This window comes from Triturus cristatus, chromosome 9, assembly GCF_964204655.1.
Source record: "Triturus cristatus chromosome 9, aTriCri1.1, whole genome shotgun sequence".
NCBI lineage: Eukaryota > Metazoa > Chordata > Amphibia > Caudata > Salamandridae > Triturus > Triturus cristatus.
The window spans coordinates 1,157,290,263-1,157,313,732 of record NC_140592.1 but is presented as its reverse complement, the minus strand read 5'-3'; the positions used below and the strand labels follow the sequence as shown (position 1 = coordinate 1,157,313,732).

The following is a 23,470-nucleotide window of genomic DNA, read 5'->3' as shown; positions in this document are numbered from 1 at the left end:
GTCCTCTTCGACGTTCTGCTGTCCCGGAGCTTCGATGTCGTCCCCGAAGATGTCGACTGGAGCGGAGGTCGAGGAGTGCGCCATGTTGCGTCTAGCCCGTCGATCTCGAAAAGTCTTTTTAGAGCGAAAAGACTTGCAGGCGGGACAGTCTCGGGCCTCGTGCTCAGGGGAGAGGCAGAGGTTGCACACCTCATGAAGATCGGTGTAGGGAAACTTGGACCCACATCGAGGGCACTTCTTGAAGGGAGTTCTTTCCATCAGCCGAGACCGGAGCCGGAATAGGCCCGAAGGCCGCCGTCGACGACCGGATTCGAAGAACTGCCGAAGAGAAGGTGATTAAGATGATTTATTATCTGAAGGATCTCGATGAGCGAGGATTTTGCGTCGATCGTTGAACTGGAAAAGTTCGGAACCGGAGCGCTAAGTATTACATCCGAGCCCGATGGCGGAAAAAAACAATCTGAGGATGGAGCCGAAGCCCATGCGCAATACGAACCAAAGGAGGAGTCACCGACCTCGTGACTTCCAAAGACTTTCCAAGAGGAAAAACAAACTGCAAACATCCGGGCCCAACACCAGATGGCGATCTATGCACAGTGTATAATCTGCAGCTCATATGCCTCGAACACTTGTTTTTCTTTGAAGAAGTTTAGACTCGTAGGATGTGGTGTAGGCCGCACCCCACCTTCAATCCAAAATGGGCAAGGGTACCAACTCCACCTTGAACTGTTTTCCACTCAGCAGGTGAAAGTGGACAGTTTCTGGGGAGGAGTGTTGCAAATGTGAATCTACAGCACTACACACTATTTACAGAGGCTTACATGGAAAGTAACATTGTCCATTGCTAGCATGTGTGGCTGTAGATAAACATGTTCTGCATCAACTGTAAAGCATTACCCTCTGATGCTATGGCTTGTGGGCAGATGATGGAAGTTTTCTTAACATCGCCTGTTCAACTATAGAGAATTGACAGACTAGTAGGTCCACACAGTAATGCTTTGATAATATGTGTGGGTGTGATGTTGACGTGGTAGCTGCCTTACAGAGGGCTACTAATGGGGTGTTTTTTGGAAAGCCTTGTTGGCTCTCTTCTTATATGTAGTGTGCTTTGGGAGGTGCAGTGAGTACATTTAGCTTTGGGGTAGCAGGTTTAGATGCATTCAACAATGTCAGGGCTCGACAAATCCACTCGACCGCTCGCATTTGCGAGGTAAATTTTATGAGGTCGAGCTATTTTTAGGTCCTATTCGCCCTTTCTGGCGAGTAGGAAAACATACTAACTTTTGTCCTCCGTCTTTGAAAACGGAGCAAATGTGACAAGATAACAAGATTTAAAGGCCTTTTTATTGCTCACAAAGCAAATGAGCAATAAAAATGCCTTTAAATCTTGTTATCTTGTCACTTTTGCTCCGCTTTCAGAGACGGAGGTCAAGTAGGTCACTATTAGGGCGAGGAGATTTTTCAAGGTACTAGTCCTGCAGGACTAGTACCATTTTTCAGATTTTTCGAGCCCTGAATGTACCTTGTTAACTGATTTGGAAATAGAGTGATCTTTGTGGGGTTTTGCAAGGGCTACAAAGAGCTGGTTAGTTTTGTGGAAGACTTTGTCTTATCAACTAAATACATGAGTGCTTGCTTGACATCTAAGATGCCACCCGTTGCTGGGCGACATCTAGGCTCGACACCCACTGCTGGGCGCTAGCTCGGATGCAAAACCTTCTCTAGCTGCTGTCGGAGCCAGAGGGCAGCGGTGGTTAGAGGCTTTCTTTCAGCCCTGTTTGGAGGGGAACAACCTTTACAACGCAACTTTTACAACGCACTGCCATTACAACGAAACTGTTACAACGCAAATGCATTGACAACGCATGCCATTACAACGCAAGTCTTTACATCGACTTGCACTAGATGGCGTGCTAACATTAAAAATAGTGTAGTTTACTATCCAAACACCTTCCCTACTGTTACGTGGACTGGAGTTAGAATAGTAAATTACACTTTTTTAATGTTAGCACGCCATCTAGTGCAAGTCGATGTAAAGACTTGCGTTGTAAAGACTTGCGTTGTCACTGCATTTGCGTTGTAAAAATTTTGTTGTAACAGCATGCGTTGTAAAAGCATGCGTTGTAACATCATACATCCCTGTTTGGAGATTGATTTCAGACTCCAGCAGGAAGTGGTGCCCTGCCTCAGAGTAGTGGTGCTTAAGTGTGCACGGTTTCAGCCTCTGGCTTTGCGCTGGAGTGTTACTCAAGCTTCTTGGTGTCTAACTGCCGGTGTCTATGATGAAGGGGCCCAGCCCTAATCGTCCTTGGAGGCCGTCAAGGACAACATCTCGTGATGGGTATTGGTTGGCCTGGAGGAATTCTGGAGGGATCCGCTTCTTCCTCCTTGATGCCAATTGAGTTCTACTCACCTAATATATCAAGTGTCTCAGAGAATAACTTCTACTGCATTTTTGAGTATGTAAAATGCTTTTCCCATTAGTACCGCATGATATTCTTAAACTGAAAGGCGTGGCGGAGCTTGCAGGTCTTGTTATGATTGGGAGAAAGGCAGAGGTTGGAAACAGCACATTGTTCCACCCAAAGAATATTTGCGTTACATCTAGGACAAAATTGGAAGTTTGTGGGTTCCATCACCACCTTCCTATCTGCATTCCCTGGGGTGAGCTCTGTGGAGACTAAAGAAGACTTGACTGAGTTTGGGACAGAGCTGCTAGCCGCCTGTGGCATCTAAGTAAAGTGGTCTGTAGGAGTAGAGCGATGTTCCAGTTGGAAGATCCACTGAAGAGAAGTAGGTCATGCAGTGATTGTTATCTGAGTTGTGCTTGAAAACACATTGATCTCGTGACCACTGAAGAAAACACCTGAACCTGATGGAAAAACACATTCTAAAGTGATGTCCATCCACACTGTGGATTAAGGGAGAAGTCACAGCACATCCAAGGACTCGAGCTTCTTTGAAGAACAAGCATTTGCAATGCAATAGGTCTCGCATTTACGCAAGTTTGAGCTATTGGCATTGTAAATAACAATGCCTTTTATTTATGTTTTACAAACAGACACAAAAATAAAAGGCAGTGTCATTTATAATGCCAATAGCTCAAACTCGCGTAATTACGAGACCTATTTTATTGCAAATGCTTGTTATTTTATTCGTCCTTCACCAGCAGGATTTACCTTTAATAAGGAGAGGGGTAGAAAGTCTTTCCTCTAATGGCCCCTTCTCCATCAGGCCGTCGGCGGAAGCTTTCCATCGATTGAGCCTACAGCGGCTCCGTCAACGGAAGCTGATAGTCTACCCAAGTCTAAATAAGGTGGAAGGGGCAAGGCTTTGGGGGACAGGGTATTCCGCCACATCTGTGACAGAGTACGCTGTCTGCACAATTGTAAATCAGCACCTTAGTAATAAGTTTGTTTCTCTGCAAAGCGTTATGCCTATTCATCCTTTCATTCTTCCAGTGCTGATATCAAGACTACTGACTTAAATAAAAGAGAGCTTTTTTAACACAATATACACCTGTTGTGATGTGTAGTGTGTCTGTAATATTGCAATGGGTTGCATTACAACAGTTACAGGTGACTCACAGAGCGGTGCAAAGTCAAACTATCAGGGGAGAGGATGTGGTCCGTCGGCTAGACTGCCAACTTTGGTGCTGGAAACAAGGGTTCCAGCCTCGGGGTTGCGTCCACATCCTGCGATTCTGGGCAAAACACTTAATCTCCCTGTGCCAGTGTAAATACGGTGCTCGTGTAAAGCGCTCCGATAACTTTGGGTCGAGTTCGCGCTATATAAATATGCAAAAAAACAAAAGGCCTAGATTGCTTGGTGGGTCGATGATTTTTTCGGAATAGCATTTAAAACGGCTTCCATACAGCGCTACACACAACACATAATTGCGCGAATCCCATTGACATCTGCTTCATTACAGTTCGGCTCAGCAGCTTATTTGTATTAACAAACACCACAAGACGCGCGTTGCACTGCCACCCTCGAGCGCGGAGAGATCACCTGTTGCACGGGTCCTGTCGCTGGCGCGAGCTTGGCCGGAGCCCGCAAAAAAGCACTTCCTATCCTTCCCTTTAACGTTCGCCCTTGCGTGCGTAAACAGATAAAACGTGGCAGTCGCCGGGGCCTCTTCACTGCCAAAAAAAACAAGGCAAAAAGGAGGCAGGAGGGTGGGAGAGAAGGATGTGTGTAAGTAAGACTAGGACACGTGAGAGACAATAATGGGGACGCACATGGACAACTGAGGATGGGGAAAGCACACGAAAAGCGAACGTTGATAGGTAAGCACAAGTACGATAGAGGGCATGCGGGAATGGGGAAAGACAGACAAAAAAGGGCAGGCAGGTGATGATGGGGAAGCACATGGACAACGCAGGGGGGCAGGGTAGCAAGAAAGGTAACGGTAGGTGAGTGAGAGGGAATAAGCAAGAATGGCAGCTGGGGGATGGAGAGCAAGGCGAGAAACACACGGGTGCGCAGAGGAGCACAAAGTACATGAAGAAGACAGCTGAAAAACACATACGCTCTCATAGAGAGCTTAACCATCATGCGTGGTGTTCTGTGCTCGGATTTTGTCGACTCATTGTTAAGCCGAAATGTAATTCTCCGGGGATAATGGACAGATTGCCAGAATGTTTACGATACTACAGAGTGTCTTCTATTCGAAATATAGAACGTACCTGCAGGTACGTCACACGCAGTGTGCTACTTCTTGCCAATAATATATTAAAAAAAAATAAACTTACTGTACACAAATCACTCTGCCACAGCAGTACGTCTGTATTCGCGATATCACCCTACAATAGTTAACCAGTTGTATGCTACAGTCTGTCACAGGGCTTTCTCTGCGCCAGTGCTCCAACCCTGCTGGCTGAATCTGGAGTGAAGGTATCACCGCCGCCGGCCCGATTCGGCGCGAAAACCGGAAGTCAGGCAGCGTCATGCCTGTCGTGGGGCGGGACTTCCGCCGGAAGCCCGCGCGCACGGAGTGGCTGTCCGAGAGGAGAAGTGGTGACGCGGGGCTCCCATGCCTGAGGGAGAGCCCCGCGGTGGCGGCAGAAGTAATGAGAAGCCCTGGGTCAGAAGTGGCAGCAGAGGCCGCCGATGCAAGTGCGGGGCTCCCATGAGTGAGGGAAGCCCCGCGTATTCCAGGTCATGTGAGGCGGAGATTAGACCAGGGGAGTCCTGAGACGGAGCCTGTAGCAGCCACAAAAGAGCCCGGTGAGTGGGGCTCAGTTGTAACGTGGGGGCTGGTGTGTGTGTTTGTTGTTCAGTGATCGAGTACGCGTGCACTGGCTGGGGGTGGCTGTTTGGTGGCGCAGTTACTGCATGCAGCTGGCTTGCGTGGACGGAAGGGGGACTGGAGATGTGCACACGTGCGAGTTGGTGTACGTGCGCGTACACCAACTCAAATCCACCAAAAGCCTGCGCGTGCACATCTCCTGTCCCACTTCCGAGGCAAGTCAGCAACAATAGATCTCGCCGAAAGCAGCGCTTCGCGCTGCGTTCGCAGGCGAGACCTAAAAACTAGTTGTAATCTCAAAGCCCAACACTAGATGGTAGGAGTATGTAGAGCATGTGCATCTACAGTCACACATGCAATTAAAGTTAATTTATTTGTGGGCTGCAGGGACTAACTAACATGATGGACAACCTAGCACAAGCTTTCAGTCCAGTTTTTCACAATCACAAAAATGAGAAATGCAATGAGTATGAAAAGGGTTAGAAATCTCATATTTCAGGATATAAGCTACTATGTATTCTCACACAAGAAAGTTCTCTTACCACTCTGGAGTTTATGACAGACCCCAAGTCAGGTGCTTGATAAATCACTCCAGCTATGATATAGTAATCTGCCAACGGAATCACTGCAAGTCAAAGAATATCTGTTTAAACATTGTGGATACAAATTTAAAACCATTTTAGAGTAAGAAGTGTAAATGAATCACATTTACTAAGTCTCCTGTAAATTAGCAAATTAGCAAACATTCACAAATGCATAGCATTTTATATGCAAATTAGATCTCTTGAAAAATCACTCATCAGGCTCTATCACACAGCTCCGCGAATGTACATCTTTGGGGACCTGCTTTTCAGAGATGGAATATGGCAAAGGACTATAAGGTGGTGTCTGCCTGAAGTGTGGCAGTGTCCGTAGAGCCAACTACCACAAAGCAATGGGACAATTTAATGCTCAGTTGATTTCTTTAGCTTAAAACGTGATCCTGCCCCCCTTTAAATCTCTTTCACAAGATGGATGTCACACTCAGACAGTTCCTGTTATTGCAGATTTCTATATTAGCTACTTACAAATTAGCACTCAAAATAGTAACAAATTGTTCTCCCATACCTGAAACGGTGACTAGGATTATGACCTACTGGCATCATGATTTTGGTTCATACTTTTTAGTATTAAATCTGTTTTTATTGACAGAACACAATCAGAAGAAAATAAGCAGGACGCCTACAACCCAGCGGGCCGGCTTGCTACCATTCGGTTATATCCGCAAGACAAAGTTCAAAGCAGACATGCCTAAATTAAACACAGCATGCCGCCTACAACCCATCCGGGCTGGCCGCGTCTAAAAAAAAATAAGGGGGGGGGGGGGGGGGGCGGGGGAGGATATGAACCATCAGGTAAAGTCACGGGCAAGTCATTCGAGAGGCAATGAGTCCATGTCCGTGGAGAAGTGACCCGCTAAGGTCCGTAGGCTCTAAGAGGTGTTCCGTATTTGAACAATAAACAAAACTGTGAAATAATATGAAAGCAATAAAGAATCTCAAAACCCATCCCACCCCCAACCCCTCTCCTCAGCCAGCTTGGGAGCAACTAGATGCACGTGCGTCGTCCAAAGGGCTGCGGTGTGACAATGGGGTCCGCAAATCCAGAGGGAAGCAAAGGCTGACAGGACACATTCTTATGGGGTGGTCGCAGTGGTATCCGGAACTAATTTCAGGATACGGAGGTATTGCGGGCAAGTCAATTCACGAAATTCAGTGGAGAGAATAGTTAAACAAGCATTTACAATGCAATGGTCTCGGCAATATTATAGGTAGAGCTATTGGGATTGCTCATTATTTTTTTTATCATTTTTGTATCCCTAAATAAATGGCATTGCCATTTCTATTGGCATTAGCTTTTTTTTTGCATATGTGATACCTATTGCATTAGCAGAGAGAGAGTGAGGTAGTGAGATAGAGAGTGAGGTAGATAGAGATTGTTAGACCTGTCAGCCCTTTGGGTGGTCCCTCCTCATCATTATTTATTTTGTCCCCCTTTTGCCTCAAACCCTGTTAGAATTTTTCCTTTTTGGGAACCACCAGACTTTTTAGTATTGATGCAGATTCAGGGAGCCATTTTATCTACCCCTGGAACTTCTGTCTGAGGGCCTGGAGCACAAAATGGTGGCCACCCATTGTCACCTGTGACATCACTGGAACCTACTAGTACCTTCCAGAACATTCCAGAACCCTGTGACAGTGTGAGGCAGGTTTGGAATGCTGGGAAGCCAGCTGAAAGTTGACAGTTGGAGCTGGCAGTTGGCACCTGACTGGTGAAGAGAGAGCAGCAGAAACCTGAAGGAGGAAGGAGTGAGGCAGCAGGGGTGGAAACTTGTGACTGGAGTGGGGTCCATAAACCCACCCTTGATACTAGTCCCTACTGACTGAGCCCAGCCTGGAGCCCTGTGTGGGAGAAAGCAAGAAAAACCATCTTAAGGACCTGGACAGCAGGAACAGGCCTTAAAAGTAAAGAACAGCAAGTTCCTGACCTGGTTACTGGTAACTTCCTGAAGTCCGACGTCGAGAAGCCTGGAGACCTGGAGCCCGAGGTGGAGAAGCGGCGCTGACTGGAAAGCAGACGTCGTACCCGGAGCCGCAAGAGGTCGAGAGAGGGCGCCGACAGAGGTCGTGGAGAGTACCAGAAGTCGAGGAGGAAGTCACCCGAGGTCGAGTGTGCGGCGTCGACGGGGGAGTGAAGTCCGCACTCCGGAGTCGCCGGAACCTGAAGAGAATCGTGCCGGAGGTCGGGAGTGGAGGTCGCACTCCGGAGTCGCCGGAACCTGAGGAAAGGAGCACCGGAGGTCGGGAGTGGAGATCGCACTCCGGAGCCGCCGGACGTCGACATCGAGCCAAGGCCGGCCGACGTCATCGAACCGGAGCCGCCCGAAGTCGACATCGAGCCAAGACTGCCCGACGTCATCGAACCGGAGGTCGACATCGAGCCGAGGCCGCCGACATCGAACCGGAACCGCCTACCGGCGTCGACAAGAACTGTCATTGCACCGAGGCCGCCGACATCGAACCGGAACCGCCTCACGGCGTCGACACAACTCCAGCGGCATCGGAGCTTCATAAAAAGGGCAGTAAGTGGAATAGAGGGCGCCTAAGGCCCTGTGGAGCCCTAAGAGACCATCCTAGGGGCTAGAGAGGTGCTGGAACCAGCTTGATTGTGCCAGGGGTGAGCTGAGACTAATACAGAGGGGTTGTGTAGTGTGGGAGAGCCAGATCTCTAGATTCCCCCTTGATCTACCTCAGTTTAGGCCTCAGCCTTGTCCAAGCCAGGGAGTATACCCCTCAGGCCATCCAAATCTCTACAAGCTGGGATTGGGTCAAATCATCCCATAGTACCTCAGAAATGTGAACTGATTTTCAAGTGTCACTGTTGGCTTTTATTATTTATTGAGAGCACTGTATTTATTGTATTCATCCTATTTATTGCCTCACAGTATTTATTGTTTCACAGTATTTATTGTCGCACAATATTTATTGTCTCGCAGTATTTATTGCCTCATAATATTTAATTGCCTGTTATGTAATGCACTTATATTTATGCCTTGATTATTTATGACCTACCTTATTTATTGAATCGTTGAAGTATTATTTATTTGACGTACCCTTCCACAGGAAAAGCCTTGTGTACTGTGATTGTATTATTATTTATTTAATCAGCAACTAAGAGAAAAGAAGATAAAGAGATATATTTTCAGTATAATTTTTAAGGTGTAGTGTCGTTTTTGGAACGGATGCACGCATGGTTATTGTGTGGGTATGACGTATGCTTAACACGGTGCCTTCCTTCCCGCTCGAGCCAAGCTACCACAGTGTATGTCTGGGAGAACACCACCACCCTTCCGGTGTGGGAGTGTTTTTCTAACATAATTGGTGTTCAGCGGTGGGATAGAGCTGTGCCTACGTATACTCGACAATAACTGTGGGTAGTCCATAGGCCTACACCGGGAGTTTTCTCCAAGCGGACTTCCTAATTGAGAGTTTTTGTTTTTTCCAAATTTACTCTGGTGGTGGGAGGAGGTATTATCAAAGGTACCCCCCTGCATAGCTTCTGCAAATACCTGTCTTCTGTTCTGAGTGGGCAAAATGGAGTTTGTGTTGGAAGACCTGGAAAGTTATACTGTGGCCCAACTCAGAGAGTTTTGTCAGAGAGAGGGGGTGTACTGTCCCCCAGGTGCCAAGAAGGCTGAACTCCAGACCAGCTTGAGGGCTTGGGGGGAGGCACGACGAGAGAGTAAGGCTGAGCAGGAAGACAGGGATGGAGAGCCTGACAGAGAGGGGGCTGGGTTGTACCAACCTGAGGTGGGGAACCTAGTAGCGGGGCCCAGAACCATTTCCAGGAAGGGCAGCACTGTCTCGAGCGGTGGCTTATCTGAAGCAGAGTTAACTGACCGGAGGGAGAAAAGACAGCTCACATGGAAGTTAGCGGAGCTGGAGAAAGAGGGACAGAGGATGGCTCACGAGTTAAGGCTGAAAGAGATAGATCTTCAGATCCTAAGAGCCGGGGCACACACTGTTCCTAATGGTGGCAGCGAAGGTAGAGAGATCACTAGGGAACCCAAACCCTACTTGCCGAAGGACATAGTAGCTAGCTACGGGGCGGGTGACGATATCGCCAAGTGGCTAGCGGCCTATGAGGTCTCGTTAAGGGCCCATGGGGTTCCAGAGAAGTACTGGGGAGGAGATTGTACAAGTACATGCCTCCAGCTGGTAGGGATGCATTATTGGCCCTAGAGGAGGATGAGCAGACCCACTACCCCACCATGAAAGTGGCGTTCATAAGAAAGTTTGGACTAACACCCGAAAAGTACAGACAGAAGTTCCGGGGTAGCCACAAACTGGGCACACAGAATTGGGTGGACTTCCTGGACTATGCAAAGAAGGCACTAGAGGGTTGGATACAAGGCAGTGAAGTGAGGAACTACGAGGGGTTGTTTGATTTAGTACTGAAGGAACACCTGCTCGAAAAATGTTTCCCTGAACTGCGTCAACACCTGGTGGATAGCAAGCTGACCAATCCCCGGAAGCTTGCTGAGGAGGCGGACATTTGGGCTAGTACCCGGGTGTCCACAAGGGGGACTGGAGGGGATACTCAAAAGGCCGGACAGGGCGCCCCCCAGAAGAAAGAGGGAGGGGAAAAGAAAAAGGAGTTCTCCAAAGGCCCCCAAAATAATTTCCAAGGGAAGGGAACAGGATTCACCCCTAGGGCTAACCCACCCAGAAACCCTAATCCTGGCCAGAGTCAGCAGCCAAGGGTTGTCCATTGCTTCGAGTCCGGTGGCGTTGGACACTATAAGGGAGATGCGAAGTGCCCGAAAAGACCACCCCCTCCCATTGGAGGAAAGGCCCCCGGAGTCATTAGTGCAGTGCTCGGGGAGGAGATGCCCTTAATTAAGGGAAGGGAGTGGGCGGGTGTCACTTTAGTGTCCCTGGGAGAACGGGAGATGGTTCCTAAGATCCAGGTGCCCGCAAATACTGTAAAGTATGGGCAGTGGGTCACCATCAACGGCCAAAGAGGGGAGGCTCTGAGAGACACAGGAGCCAGTATGACTATGGTACGTAGCCAACTGGTGTCTCCAGAGCAGGTAATTCCCGATGTACTCCATCCAGCCGCGATGGCTGACGGCAGAACAGGCCACTATCCGGTGGCCGAGGTTCCCTTTGAATGGGAGGGGGTTGCAGGTTCACTTCGAGTTGCCGTAAGCCCTGCCGTGCCAGTCGATTGTCTGCTGGGGAATGACATGGAGCACAATGCTTGGAAGGAGGTGGAATACCGGACTCATACTGAGATGCTGGGTACACCTGACTGGGCCTGTGTGAGCACAGGGTCCGCGACTACCCGGAGAGGGAGTTCGTTCAGGCTGGAGCCTGGAACAAAGGCCCAGCCAGCTGCCAATCAAGGGAAGAACCGAGGACAGGAGGAGCCTGCCTCGGCATCCGCACCCCGTAGGACGGATAGGCCACCGGAGGTGGTGGACCAGGAGTCTGCGGTGGGGGATGTCACCGAACTGGAGGACCTACCCATCCCGGCCGAGTGGCACGTAGAGGGAGGCCCGTCCAGGGAGGAATTCTGCCAGGGCCAGAGGGAGTGCCCTACCCTTGAGGGACTGAGGCGACAGGCCAAAGCCCAGGCAGCAGGGAACGTTGAAGGGAACTACAGTGTTTACTGGGAGGATGGCCTCCTCTACAGTGAACCCAAGGCACCCCTACATGGATCGTCACGAGCCTTGGTAGTCCCTCAACGTTATCGAGCCTTCCTTCTGGAGTTGGCTCACGAAATCCCCTTGGCAGGACACCTGGGGCAAGACAAGACCTTCGCCCGTCTTGTCCCACACTTTTATTGGCCTCAAATGAAAGTGTCGTCCGATACCTACTGCCGGACATGTGTGTCTTGCCAAGCCAGTGGGAAAACGGGGGTGAAGCTGAAAGCTCCCCTGGAACCACTTCCTGTCGTTAGCACCCCCTTTGAAAGGGTGGGCACAGACATTGTGGGTCCGTTAGATCCGCCTACGTCAGCTGGTCACAGGTTTATCCTGGTTCTGGTGGATCATGCCACACGGTACCCAGAGGCAATACCTCTGAGGACCATAACAGCACCTGTTGTGGCTAGGTCCTTGATGGGAATCTTTACCCGAGTGGGTTTTCCCAAGGAAGTTGTGTCCGACAGGGGGACCAACTTCATGTCAGCGTACATGCGGGCCATGTGGAAGGAGTGTGGAGTGACCTACCGGTTCACAACTCCTTACCACCCCCAGACCAATGGTCTGGTGGAGAGGTTTAACAAAACCTTGAAAGGCATGATCAGAAGTCTGCCTGAAAGCCTGCGGAGGAAATGGGACGTCCTCCTACCCTGTCTATTGTTTTCCTACAGGGAAGTGCCACAGAAGGGAGTGGGCTTCAGCCCCTTCGAGCTTTTGTATGGGCACCCTGTACGTGGACCTCTCAACCTGGTGAGAGACGGATGGGAAAGAACTCCCAGAAAGCTTCCCCAGGATGTGGTGAGCTACATGCTGGCCTTCCGGAGCCAAATGGCTAAGTTGTGGAAGCAAGCTTCGGACAACTTGGAAGCCAGCCAAGCAGTAATGAAGGCGTGGTATGACCACAACGCTCACCCGGTGGAGTTGGAGCCTGGCCAGAAGGTGTGGGTGATCGAACCGGGAGAGCTTAGCGCCCTCCAGGATCGCTGGTCAGGACCCTTTGAGGTGTTGGAGAAGAAGGGTAAGGCTACCTACTTGGTGGATCTTAAAACCCCTCGTCAGCCCCTACGGGTGCTGCATGCCAACCGCCTCAAACCCCACCACGAGAGGCCCGAAGTCATCTTGATGATGGTGACTGACGGAGCAGAGGACGTGGAAAGCGAGCCTCTCCCCGATTTGTTTGCGTCTCAAGAGAAGGATGGGTCGGTGGAGGGAGTGATTCTCTCCCCATCTCTAACTCCTGAACAGCAGGAGGACTGCCGCTAGGTCCTGGGGCAGTACTCCTCGTTGTTCTCCCTTGTCCCGGGTAGGACTCACCTGTGCGTCCATGATGTGGACACAGGAGACAGCCCACCTGTGAAGTCCAAGATCTACCGGATGTCGGACAAGGTGAAGGCCAGCATTCACAGTGAAGTCACTAAGATGCTGGAGCTAGGAGTGATCGAACCTTCCAGCAGCCCCTGGTCCAGTCCGGTGGTGTTGGTACCAAAAGCTGCACCACCGGGTGCCCAACCGGAACTGAGGTTCTGTGTGGACTACCGGGGACTGAATTCAGTAACCAAAACTGATGCTCATCCGATCCCTAGGGCGGATGAATTGATTGACCGGCTGGGAGCTGCCCAATATCTAAGTACCTTTGACCTTACTTCTGGGTACTGGCAGATCTCTTTTACTGATGGAGCAAGGGAAAGGTCAGCCTTCTCCACGCCCAATGGCCACTACCAGTTCTGTGTGATGCCCTTTGGGCTCAAGAATGCACCTGCCACGTTTCAGCGCCTGGTAAACCAGATCCTCACCGGAATGGAGAGTTTCTCTGCTGCTTATCTGGATGACATAGCCGTCTTCAGTAACAGCTGGGAGGATCACTTGCGTCACCTGCAAGCTGTTCTCCAGGCCCTGAGACAAGCTGGATTGACGATCAAGGCCAGCAAGTGCCAGATCGGGCAGGGGTCGGTAGTGTACCTTGGACACTTGGTGGGTAGGGGAGCGGTGCAACCCCTCCAGGCGAAGATCGAGGCCATCATGGCCTGGGAACCCCCCCAAGACCCAGACTGAGGTCCGAGCTTTTCTGGGCCTCACGGGATATTACCGCCGCTCCGTGATGGGGTACGGTACCATTGTGGCCCCCCTCACGGAGCTCACGTCCAAGAAACAACCTCGACGGGTAGTCTGGACGGAGGCTTGTCAGCAGGCCTTTGTGAGACTGAAGAAAGCCATGTGCGAGGCCCCGGTCTTAAGGGCCCCAGACTTTTCCAAGGAGTTCATTGTCCAGACGGATGCATCGGAACATGGCATTGGGGCAGTATTATCGCAGCTCAATGAAGAGGGTCTGGATCAACCCGTGGTCTTCCTATCCCGGAGACTACTTCCCAGGGAACAGAAGTGGAGTGCAATAGAGCGTGAAGCCTTTGCAGTGGTATGGGCTCTGAAGAAGTTGCGGCCATACCTGTTTGGCTCGCACTTCCTAGTTCAGACCGACCACAGACCCCTTCGTTGGCTGATGCAGATGAAGGGGGAGAATCCCAAGTTGTTGAGGTGGTCTATCTCCCTACAGGGAATGGACTTTCAGGTGGAACATCGGCCTGGAGTGGACCACGCCAATGCAGACGGTCTCTCAAGGTATTTCCGCCTTAGTGATGAGAACTCCCAAGGGGTTGGGTAGCTCTCCCCACTTTCAGCTGGGGGGGGGGGGGGGGGACGCGTGTTAGACCTGTCAGCCCTTTGGGTGGTCCCTCCTCATCATTATTTATTTTGTCCCCCTTTTGCCTCAAACCCGGTTAGAATTTTTCCTTTTTGGGAACCACCAGACTTTTTAGTATTGATGCAGATTCAGGGAGCCATTTTATCTACCCCTGGAACTTCTGTCTGAGGGCCTGGAGCACAAAATGGTGGCCACCCATTGTCACCTGTGACATCACTGGAACCTACTAGTACCTTCCAGAACATTCCAGAACCCTGTGACAGTGTGAGGCAGGTTTGGAATGTTGGGAAGCCAGCTGAGAGTTGACAGTTGGAGCTGGCAGTTGGCACCTGACTGGTGAAGAGAGAGCAGCAGAAACCTGAAGGAGGAAGGAGTGAGGCAGCAGGGGTGGAAACTTGTGCCTGGAGTGGGGTCCATAAACCCACCCTTGATACTAGTCCCTACTGACTGAGCCCAGCCTGGAGCCCTGTGTGGGAGAAAGCAAGAAAAACCATCTTAAGGACCTGGACAGCAGGAACAGGCCTTAAAAGTAAAGAACAGCAAGTTCCTGACCTGGTTACTGGTAACTTCCTGAAGTCCGACGTCGAGAAGCCTGGAGACCTGGAGCCCGAGGTGGAGAAGCGGCGCTGACTGGAAAGCAGACGTCGTACCCGGAGCCGCCAGAGGTCGAGAGAGGGCGCCGACAGAGGTCGTGGAGAGTACCAGAGGTCGAGGAGGAAGTCACCCGAGGTCGAGTGTGCGGCGTCGACGGGGGAGTGAAGTCCGCCCTCCGGAGTCGCCAGAGACCGAGGTGAAGCGTGCCGGAGGTCGGGAGTGGAGATCGCACTCCGGAGTCGCCGGAACCTGAGGAAAGGAGCACCGGAGGTCGGGAGTGGAGATCGCACTCCGGAGCCGCCGGAAGTCGACATCGAACCAAGACTGCCCGACGTCATCGAACCAGAGGTCGACATCGAGCCGAGGCCGCCTACATCGAACCGGAACCGCCTACCGGCGTCGACAAGAACTGTCATTGCGCCGAGGCCGCCGACATCGAACCGGAACCGCCTCACGGCGTCGACACAACTCCAGCGGCGTCGGAGCTTCATAAAAAGGGCAGTAAGTGGAATAGAGGGCGCCTAAGGCCCTGTGGAGCCCTAAGAGACCATCCTAGGGGCTAGAGAGGTGCTGGAACCAGCTTGATTGTGCCAGGGGTGAGCTGAGACTAATACAGAGGGGTTGTGTAGTGTGGGAGAGCCAGATCTCTAGATTCCCCCTTGATCTACCTCAGTTTAGGCCTCAGCCTTGTCCAAGCCAGGGAGTATACCCCTCAGGCCATCCAAATCTCTACAAGCTGGGATTGGGTCAAATCATCCCATAGTACCTCAGAAATGTGAACTGATTTTCAAGTGTCACTGTTGGCTTTTATTATTTATTGAGAGCACTGTATTTATTGTATTCATCCTATTTATTGCCTCACAGTATTTATTGTTTCACAGTATTTATTGTCGCACAATATTTATTGTCTCGCAGTATTTATTGCCTCATAATATTTAATTGCCTGTTATGTAATGCACTTATATTTATGCCTTGATTATTTATGACCTACCTTATTTATTGAATCGTTGAAGTATTATTTATTTGACGTACCCTTCCACAGGAAAAGCCTTGTGTACTGTGATTGTATTATTATTTATTTAATCAGCAACTAAGAGAAAAGAAGATAAAGAGATATATTTTCAGTATAATTTTTAAGGTGTAGTGTCATTTTTGGAACGGATGCACGCATGGTTATTGTGTGGGTATGACGTATGCTTAACACGGTGCCTTCCTTCCCGCTCGAGCCAAGCTACCACAGTGTATGTCTGGGAGAACACCACCACCCTTCCGGTGTGGGAGTGTTTTTCTAACATAATTGGTGTTCAGCGGTGGGATAGAGCTGTGCCTACGTATACTCGACAAGAACTGTGGGTAGTCCATAGGCCTACACCGGGAGTTTTCTCCAAGCGGACTTCCTAATTGAGAGTTTTTGTTTTTTCCAAATTTACTCTGGTGGTGGGAGGAGGTATTATCAAAGGTACCCCCCTGCATATACCTGTCTTCTGTTCTGAGTGGGCAAAATGGAGTTTGTGTTGGAAGACCTGGAAAGTTATACTGTGGCCCAACTCAGAGAGTTTTGTCAGAGAGAGGGGGTGTACTGTCCCCCAGGTGCCAAGAAGGCTGAACTCCAGACCAGCTTGAGGGCTTGGGGGGAGGCACGACGAGAGAGTAAGGCTGAGCAGGAAGACAGGGATGGAGAGCCTGACAGAGAGGGGGCTGGGTTGTACCAACCTGAGGTGGGGAACCTAGTAGCGGGGCCCAGAACCATTTCCAGGAAGGGCAGCACTGTCTCTAGCGGTGGCTTATCTGAAGCAGAGTTAACTGACCGGAGGGAGAAAAGACAGCTCACATGGAAGTTAGCGGAGCTGGAGAAAGAGGGACAGAGGATGGCTCACGAGTTAAGGCTGAAAGAGATAGATCTTCAGATCCTAAGAGCCGGGGCACACACTGTTCCTAATGGTGGCAGCGAAGGTAGAGAGATCACTAGGGAACCCAAACCCTACTTGCCGAAGGACATAGTAGCTAGCTACGGGGCGGGTGACGATATCGCCAAGTGGCTAGCGGCCTATGAGGTCTCGTTAAGGGCCCATGGGGTTCCAGAGAAGTACTGGGGAGGGGATTGTACAAGTACATGCCTCCAGCTGGTAGGGATGCATTATTGGCCCTAGAGGAGGATGAGCAGACCCACTACCCCACCATGAAAGTGGCGCTCATAAGAAAGTTTGGACTAACACCCGAAAAGTACAGACAGAAGTTCCGGGGTAGCCACAAACTGGGCACACAGAATTGGGTGGACTTCCTGGACTATGCAAAGAAGGCACTAGAGGGTTGGATACAAGGCAGTGAAGTGAGGAACTACGAGGGGTTGTTTGATTTAGTACTGAAGGAACACCTGCTCGAAAAATGTTTCCCTGAACTGCGTCAACACCTGGTGGATAGCAAGCTGACCAATCCCCGGAAGCTTGCTGAGGAGGCGGACATTTGGGCTAGTACCCGGGTGTCCACAAGGGGGACTGGAGGGGATACTCAAAAGGCCGGACAGGGCGCCCCCCAGAAGAAAGAGGGAGGGGAAAAGAAAAAGGAGTTCTCCAAAGGCCCCCAAAATAATTTCCAAGGGAAGGGAACAGGATTCACCCCTAGGGCTAACCCACCCAGAAACCCTAATCCTGGCCAGAGTCAGCAGCCAAGGGTTGTCCATTGCTTCGAGTCCGGTGGCGTTGGACACTATAAGGGAGATGCGAAGTGCCCGAAAAGACCACCCCCTCCCATTGGAGGAAAGGCCCCCGGAGTCATTAGTGCAGTGCTCGGGGAGGAGATGCCCTTAATTAAGGGAAGGGAGTGGGCGGGTGTCACTTTAGTGTCCCTGGGAGAACGGGAGATGGTTCCTAAGATCCAGGTGCCCGCAAATACTGTAAAGTATGGGCAGTGGGTCACCATCAACGGCCAAAGAGGGGAGGCTCTGAGAGACACAGGAGCCAGTATGACTATGGTACGTAGCCAACTGGTGTCTCCAGAGCAGGTAATTCCCGATGTACTCCACCCAGCCGCGATGGCTGACGGCAGAACAGGCCACTATCCGGTGGCCGAGGTTCCCTTTGAATGGGAGGGGGTTGCAGGTTCACTTCGAGTTGCCGTAAGCCCTGCCGTGCCAGTCGATTGTCTGCTGGGGAATGACATGGAGCACAATGCTTGGAAGGAGGTGGAATACCGGACTCATACTGAGATGCTGGGTACACCTGACTGGGCCTGTGTGAGCACAGGGTCCGCGACTACCCGGAGAGGGAGTTCGTTCAGGCTGGAGCCTGGAACAAAGGCCCAGCCAGCTGCCAATCAAGGGAAGAACCGAGGACAGGAGGAGCCTGCCTCGGCATCCGCACCCCGTAGGACGGATAGGCCACCGGAGGTGGTGGACCAGGAGTCTGCGGTGGGGGATGTCACCGAACTGGAGGACCTACCCATCCCGGCCGAGTGGCACGTAGAGGGAGGCCCGTCCAGGGAGGAATTCTGCCAGGGCCAGAGGGAGTGCCCTACCCTTGAGGGACTGAGGCGACAGGCCAAAGCCCAGGCAGCAGGGAACGTTGAAGGGAACTACAGTGTTTACTGGGAGGATGGCCTCCTCTACAGTGAACCCAAGGCACCCCTACATGGATCGTCACGAGCCTTGGTAGTCCCTCAACGTTATCGAGCCTTCCTTCTGGAGTTGGCTCACGAAATCCCCTTGGCAGGACACCTGGGGCAAGACAAGACCTTCGCCCGTCTTGTCCCACACTTTTATTGGCCTCAAATGAAAGTGTCGTCCGATACCTACTGCCGGACATGTGTGTCTTGCCAAGCCAGTGGGAAAACAGGGGTGAAGCTGAAAGCTCCCCTGGAACCACTTCCTGTCGTTAGCACCCCCTTTGAAAGGGTGGGCACCGACATTGTGGGTCCGTTAGATCCGCCTACGTCAGCTGGTCACAGGTTTATCCTGGTTCTGGTGGATCATGCCACACGGTACCCAGAGGCAATACCTCTGAGGACCATAACAGCACCTGTTGTGGCTAGGGCCCTGATGGGAATCTTTACCCGAGTGGGTTTTCCCAAGGAAGTTGTGTCCGACAGGGGGACCAACTTCATGTAGGCGTACATGCGGGCCATGTGGAAGGAGTGTGGAGTGACCTACCGGTTCACAACTCCTTACCACCCCCAGACCAATGGTCTGGTGGAGAGGTTTAACAAAACCTTGAAAGGCATGATCAGAAGTCTGCCTGAAAGCCTGCGGAGGAAATGGGACGTCCTCCTACCCTGTCTATTGTTTTCCTACAGGGAAGTGCCACAGAAGGGAGTGGGCTTCAGCCCCTTCGAGCTTTTGTATGGGCACCCTGTACGTGGACCTCTCAACCTGGTGAGAGACGGATGGGAAAGAACTCCCAGAAAGCTTCCCCAGGATGTGGTGAGCTACATGCTGGCCTTCCGGAGCCAAATGGCTAAGTTGTGGAAGCAAGCTTCGGACAACTTGGAAGCCAGCCAAGCAGTAATGAAGGCGTGGTATGACCACAACGCTCACCCGGTGGAGTTGGAGCCTGGCCAGAAGGTGTGGGTGATCGAACCGGGAGAGCTTAGCGCCCTCCAGGATCGCTGGTCAGGACCCTTTGAGGTGTTGGAGAAGAAGGGTAAGGCTACCTACTTGGTGGATCTTAAAACCCCTCGTCAGCCCCTACGGGTGCTGCATGCCAACCGCCTCAAACCCCACCACGAGAGGCCCGAAGTCATCTTGATGATGGTGACTGACGGAGCAGAGGACGTGGAAAGCGAGCCTCTCCCCGATTTGTTTGCGTCTCAAGAGAAGGATGGGTCGGTGGAGGGAGTGATTCTCTCCCCATCTCTAACTCCTGAACAGCAGGAGGACTGCCGCTAGGTCCTGGGGCAGTACTCCTCGTTGTTCTCCCTTGTCCCGGGTAGGACTCACCTGTGCGTCCATGATGTGGACACAGGAGACAGCCCACCTGTGAAGTCCAAGATCTACCGGATGTCGGACAAGGTGAAGGCCAGCATTCACAGTGAAGTCACTAAGATGCTGGAGCTAGGAGTGATCGAACCTTCCAGCAGCCCCTGGTCCAGTCCGGTGGTGTTGGTACCAAAAGCTGCACCACCGGGTGCCCAACCGGAACTGAGGTTCTGTGTGGACTACCGGGGACTGAATTCAGTAACCAAAACTGATGCTCATCCGATCCCTAGGGCGGATGAATTGATTGACCGGCTGGGAGCTGCCCAATATCTAAGTACCTTTGACCTTACTTCTGGGTACTGGCAGATCTCTTTGACTGATGGAGCAAGGGAAAGGTCAGCCTTCTCCACGCCCAATGGCCACTACCAGTTCTGTGTGATGCCCTTTGGGCTCAAGAATGCACCTGCCACGTTTCAGCGCCTGGTAAACCAGATCCTCACCGGAATGGAGTGTTTCTCTGCTGCTTATCTGGATGACATAGCCGTCTTCAGTAACAGCTGGGAGGATCACTTGCGTCACCTGCAAGCTGTTCTCCAGGCCCTGAGACAAGCTGGATTGACGATCAAGGCCAGCAAGTGCCAGATCGGGCAGGGGTCGGTAGTGTACCTTGGACACTTGGTGGGTAGGGGAGCGGTGCAACCCCTCCAGGCGAAGATCGAGGCCATCATGGCCTGGGAAACCCCCCCAAGACCCAGACTGAGGTCCGAGCTTTTCTGGGCCTCACGGGATATTACCGCCGCTCCGTGATAGGGTACGGTACCATTGTGGCCCCCCTCACGGAGCTCACGTCCAAGAAACAACCTCGACGGGTAGTCTGGACGGAGGCTTGTCAGCAGGCCTTTGTGAGACTGAAGAAAGCCATGTGCGAGGCCCCGGTCTTAAGGGCCCCAGACTTTTCCAAGGAGTTCATTGTCCAGACGGATGCATCGGAACATGGCATTGGGGCAGTATTATCGCAGCTCAATGAAGAGGGTCTGGATCAACCCGTGGTCTTCCTATCCCGGAGACTACTTCCCAGGGAACAGAAGTGGAGTGCAATAGAGCGTGAAGCCTTTGCAGTGGTATGGGCTCTGAAGAAGTTGCGGCCATACCTGTTTGGCTCGCACTTCCTAGTTCAGACCGACCACAGACCCCTTCGTTGGCTGATGCAGATGAAGGGGGAGAATCCCAAGTTGTTGAGGTGGTCTATCTCCCTACAGGGAATGGACTTTCAGGTGGAACATCGGCCTGGAGTGGACCACGCCAATGCAGACGGTCTCTCAAGGTATTTCCGCCTTAGTGATGAGAACTCCCAAGGGGTTGGGTAGCTCTCCCCACTTTCAGCTGGGGGGGGGGGGGGGGGGGGGAGACGCGTGTTAGACCTGTCAGCCCTTTGGGTGGTCCCTCCTCATCATTATTTATTTTGTCCCCCTTTTGCCTCAAACCCGGTTAGAATTTTTCCTTTTTGGGAACCACCAGACTTTTTAGTATTGATGCAGATTCAGGGAGCCATTTTATCTACCCCTGGAACTTCTGTCTGAGGGCCTGGAGCACAAAATGGTGGCCACCCATTGTCACCTGTGACATCACTGGAACCTACTAGTACCTTCCAGAACATTCCAGAACCCTGTGACAGTGTGAGGCAGGTTTGGAATGTTGGGAAGCCAGCTGAGAGTTGACAGTTGGAGCTGGCAGTTGGCACCTGACTGGTGAAGAGAGAGCAGCAGAAACCTGAAGGAGGAAGGAGTGAGGCAGCAGGGGTGGAAACTTGTGCCTGGAGTGGGGTCCATAAACCCACCCTTGATACTAGTCCCTACTGACTGAGCCCAGCCTGGAGCCCTGTGTGGGAGAAAACAAGAAAAACCATCTTAAGGACCTGGACAGCAGGAACAGGCCTTAAAAGTAAAGAACAGCAAGTTCCTGACCTGGTTACTGGTAACTTCCTGAAGTCCGACGTCGAGAAGCCTGGAGACCTGGAGCCCGAGGCGGAGAAGCGGCGCTGACTGGAAAGCAGACGTCGTACCCGGAGCCGCCAGAGCTCGAGAGAGGGCGCCGACAGAGGTCGTGGAGAGTACCAGAGGTCGAGGAGGAAGTCACCCGAGGTCGAGTGTGCGGCGTCGACGGGGGAGTGAAGTCCGCCCTCCGGAGTCGCCAGAGACCGAGGTGAAGCGTGCCGGAGGTCGGGAGTGGAGATCGCACTCCGGAGTCGCCGGAACCTGAGGAAAGGAGCACCGGAGGTCGGGAGTGGAGATCGCACTCCGGAGCCGCCGGAAGTCGACATCGAACCAAGACTGCCCGACGTCATCGAACCGGAGGTCGACATCGAGCCGAGGCCGCCTACATCGAACCGGAACCGCCTACCGGCGTCGACAAGAACTGTCATTGCGCCGAGGCCGCCGACATCGAACCGGAACCGCCTCACGGCGTCGACACAACTCCAGCGGCGTCGGAGCTTCATAAAAAGGGCAGTAAGTGGAATAGAGGGCGCCTAAGGCCCTGTGGAGCCCTAAGAGACCATCCTAGGGGCTAGAGAGGTGCTGGAACCAGCTTGATTGTGCCAGGGGTGAGCTGAGACTAATACAGAGGGGTTGTGTAGTGTGGGAGAGCCAGATCTCTAGATTCCCCCTTGATCTACCTCAGTTTAGGCCTCAGCCTTGTCCAAGCCAGGGAGTATACCCCTCAGGCCATCCAAATCTCTACAAGCTGGGATTGGGTCAAATCATCCCATAGTACCTCAGGAATGTGAACTGATTTTCTAGTGTCACTGTTGGCTTTTATTATTGCCTCACAGTATTTATTGTTTCACAGTATTTATTGTCGCACAATATTTATTGTCTCGCAGTATTTATTGCCTCATAATATTTAATTGCCTGTTATGTAATGCACTTATATTTATGCCTTGATTATTTATGACCTACCTTATTTATTGAATCGTTGAAGTATTATTTATTTGACGTACCCTTCCACAGGAAAAGCCTTGTGTACTGTGATTGTATTATTATTTATTTAATTAGCAACTAAGAGAAAAGAAGATAAAGAGATATATTTTCAGTATAATTTTTAAGGTGTAGTGTCGTTTTTGGAACGGATGCACACATGGTTATTGTGTGGGTATGACGTATGCTTAACACGGTGCCTTCCTTCCCGCTCGAGCCAAGCTACCACAGTGTATGTCTGGGAGAACACCACCACCCTTCCGGTGTGGGAGTGTTTTTCTAACAGAGATGGTGTGCCATTTTATCAAATCTGCAGCATTCTGAAGTAAAGCGCAAGAAGAGACCAAGGGTCTGTAAATGTTATGCAAAGATTTGAGGATTTTGCAAAATTTGTGCCAGAGGTTAAGTCGTTAACGGTGGAACCAGGATATACTAGGCTTGACCAAATGACCAAACCTCGGAGGTCCAGGGCAATCCATTTAAACTCTACCTGCCTCAGAGCAACACCTTCCAAAATGGAGTAGCTATCCACCCTATTTTTAGTGCCAAAGGGAAACTCGTCACTTACAACTCAATTTTTGAATGTATATTTTCATTTGCAAAACTGGATTTTTCCATTGTTGGTGCGGCATATTGTGTCTGTGCAAAGAATATTTTCAGAACGGCTATTGTATGCAAGTCCATCGCAAGGCAATTGGTGGAAATTAGTATGTTGCACACCTCACTAACAGTATGTCACCATAGTCACTAGCAAAACCTTGCTGTGCTCTGGTTTATACACTGCTGCCGCATGCCC

General features: G+C 51.3%; 1 protein-coding gene across 1 annotated transcript in view; it reads right to left on the bottom strand.

Annotated features, from left to right (window-relative positions):
• MED6 (mediator complex subunit 6) overlaps positions 1–23,470 on the bottom strand; it is a 98,142-nt gene that overhangs the window by 34,658 nt on the left and 40,014 nt on the right. The window contains exon 4 of the mRNA XM_085627124.1: positions 5,794–5,876. Coding sequence (XP_085483250.1) covers positions 5,794–5,876 — 83 coding nt within the window. The remainder of the gene's footprint in view (positions 1–5,793; positions 5,877–23,470) is intronic.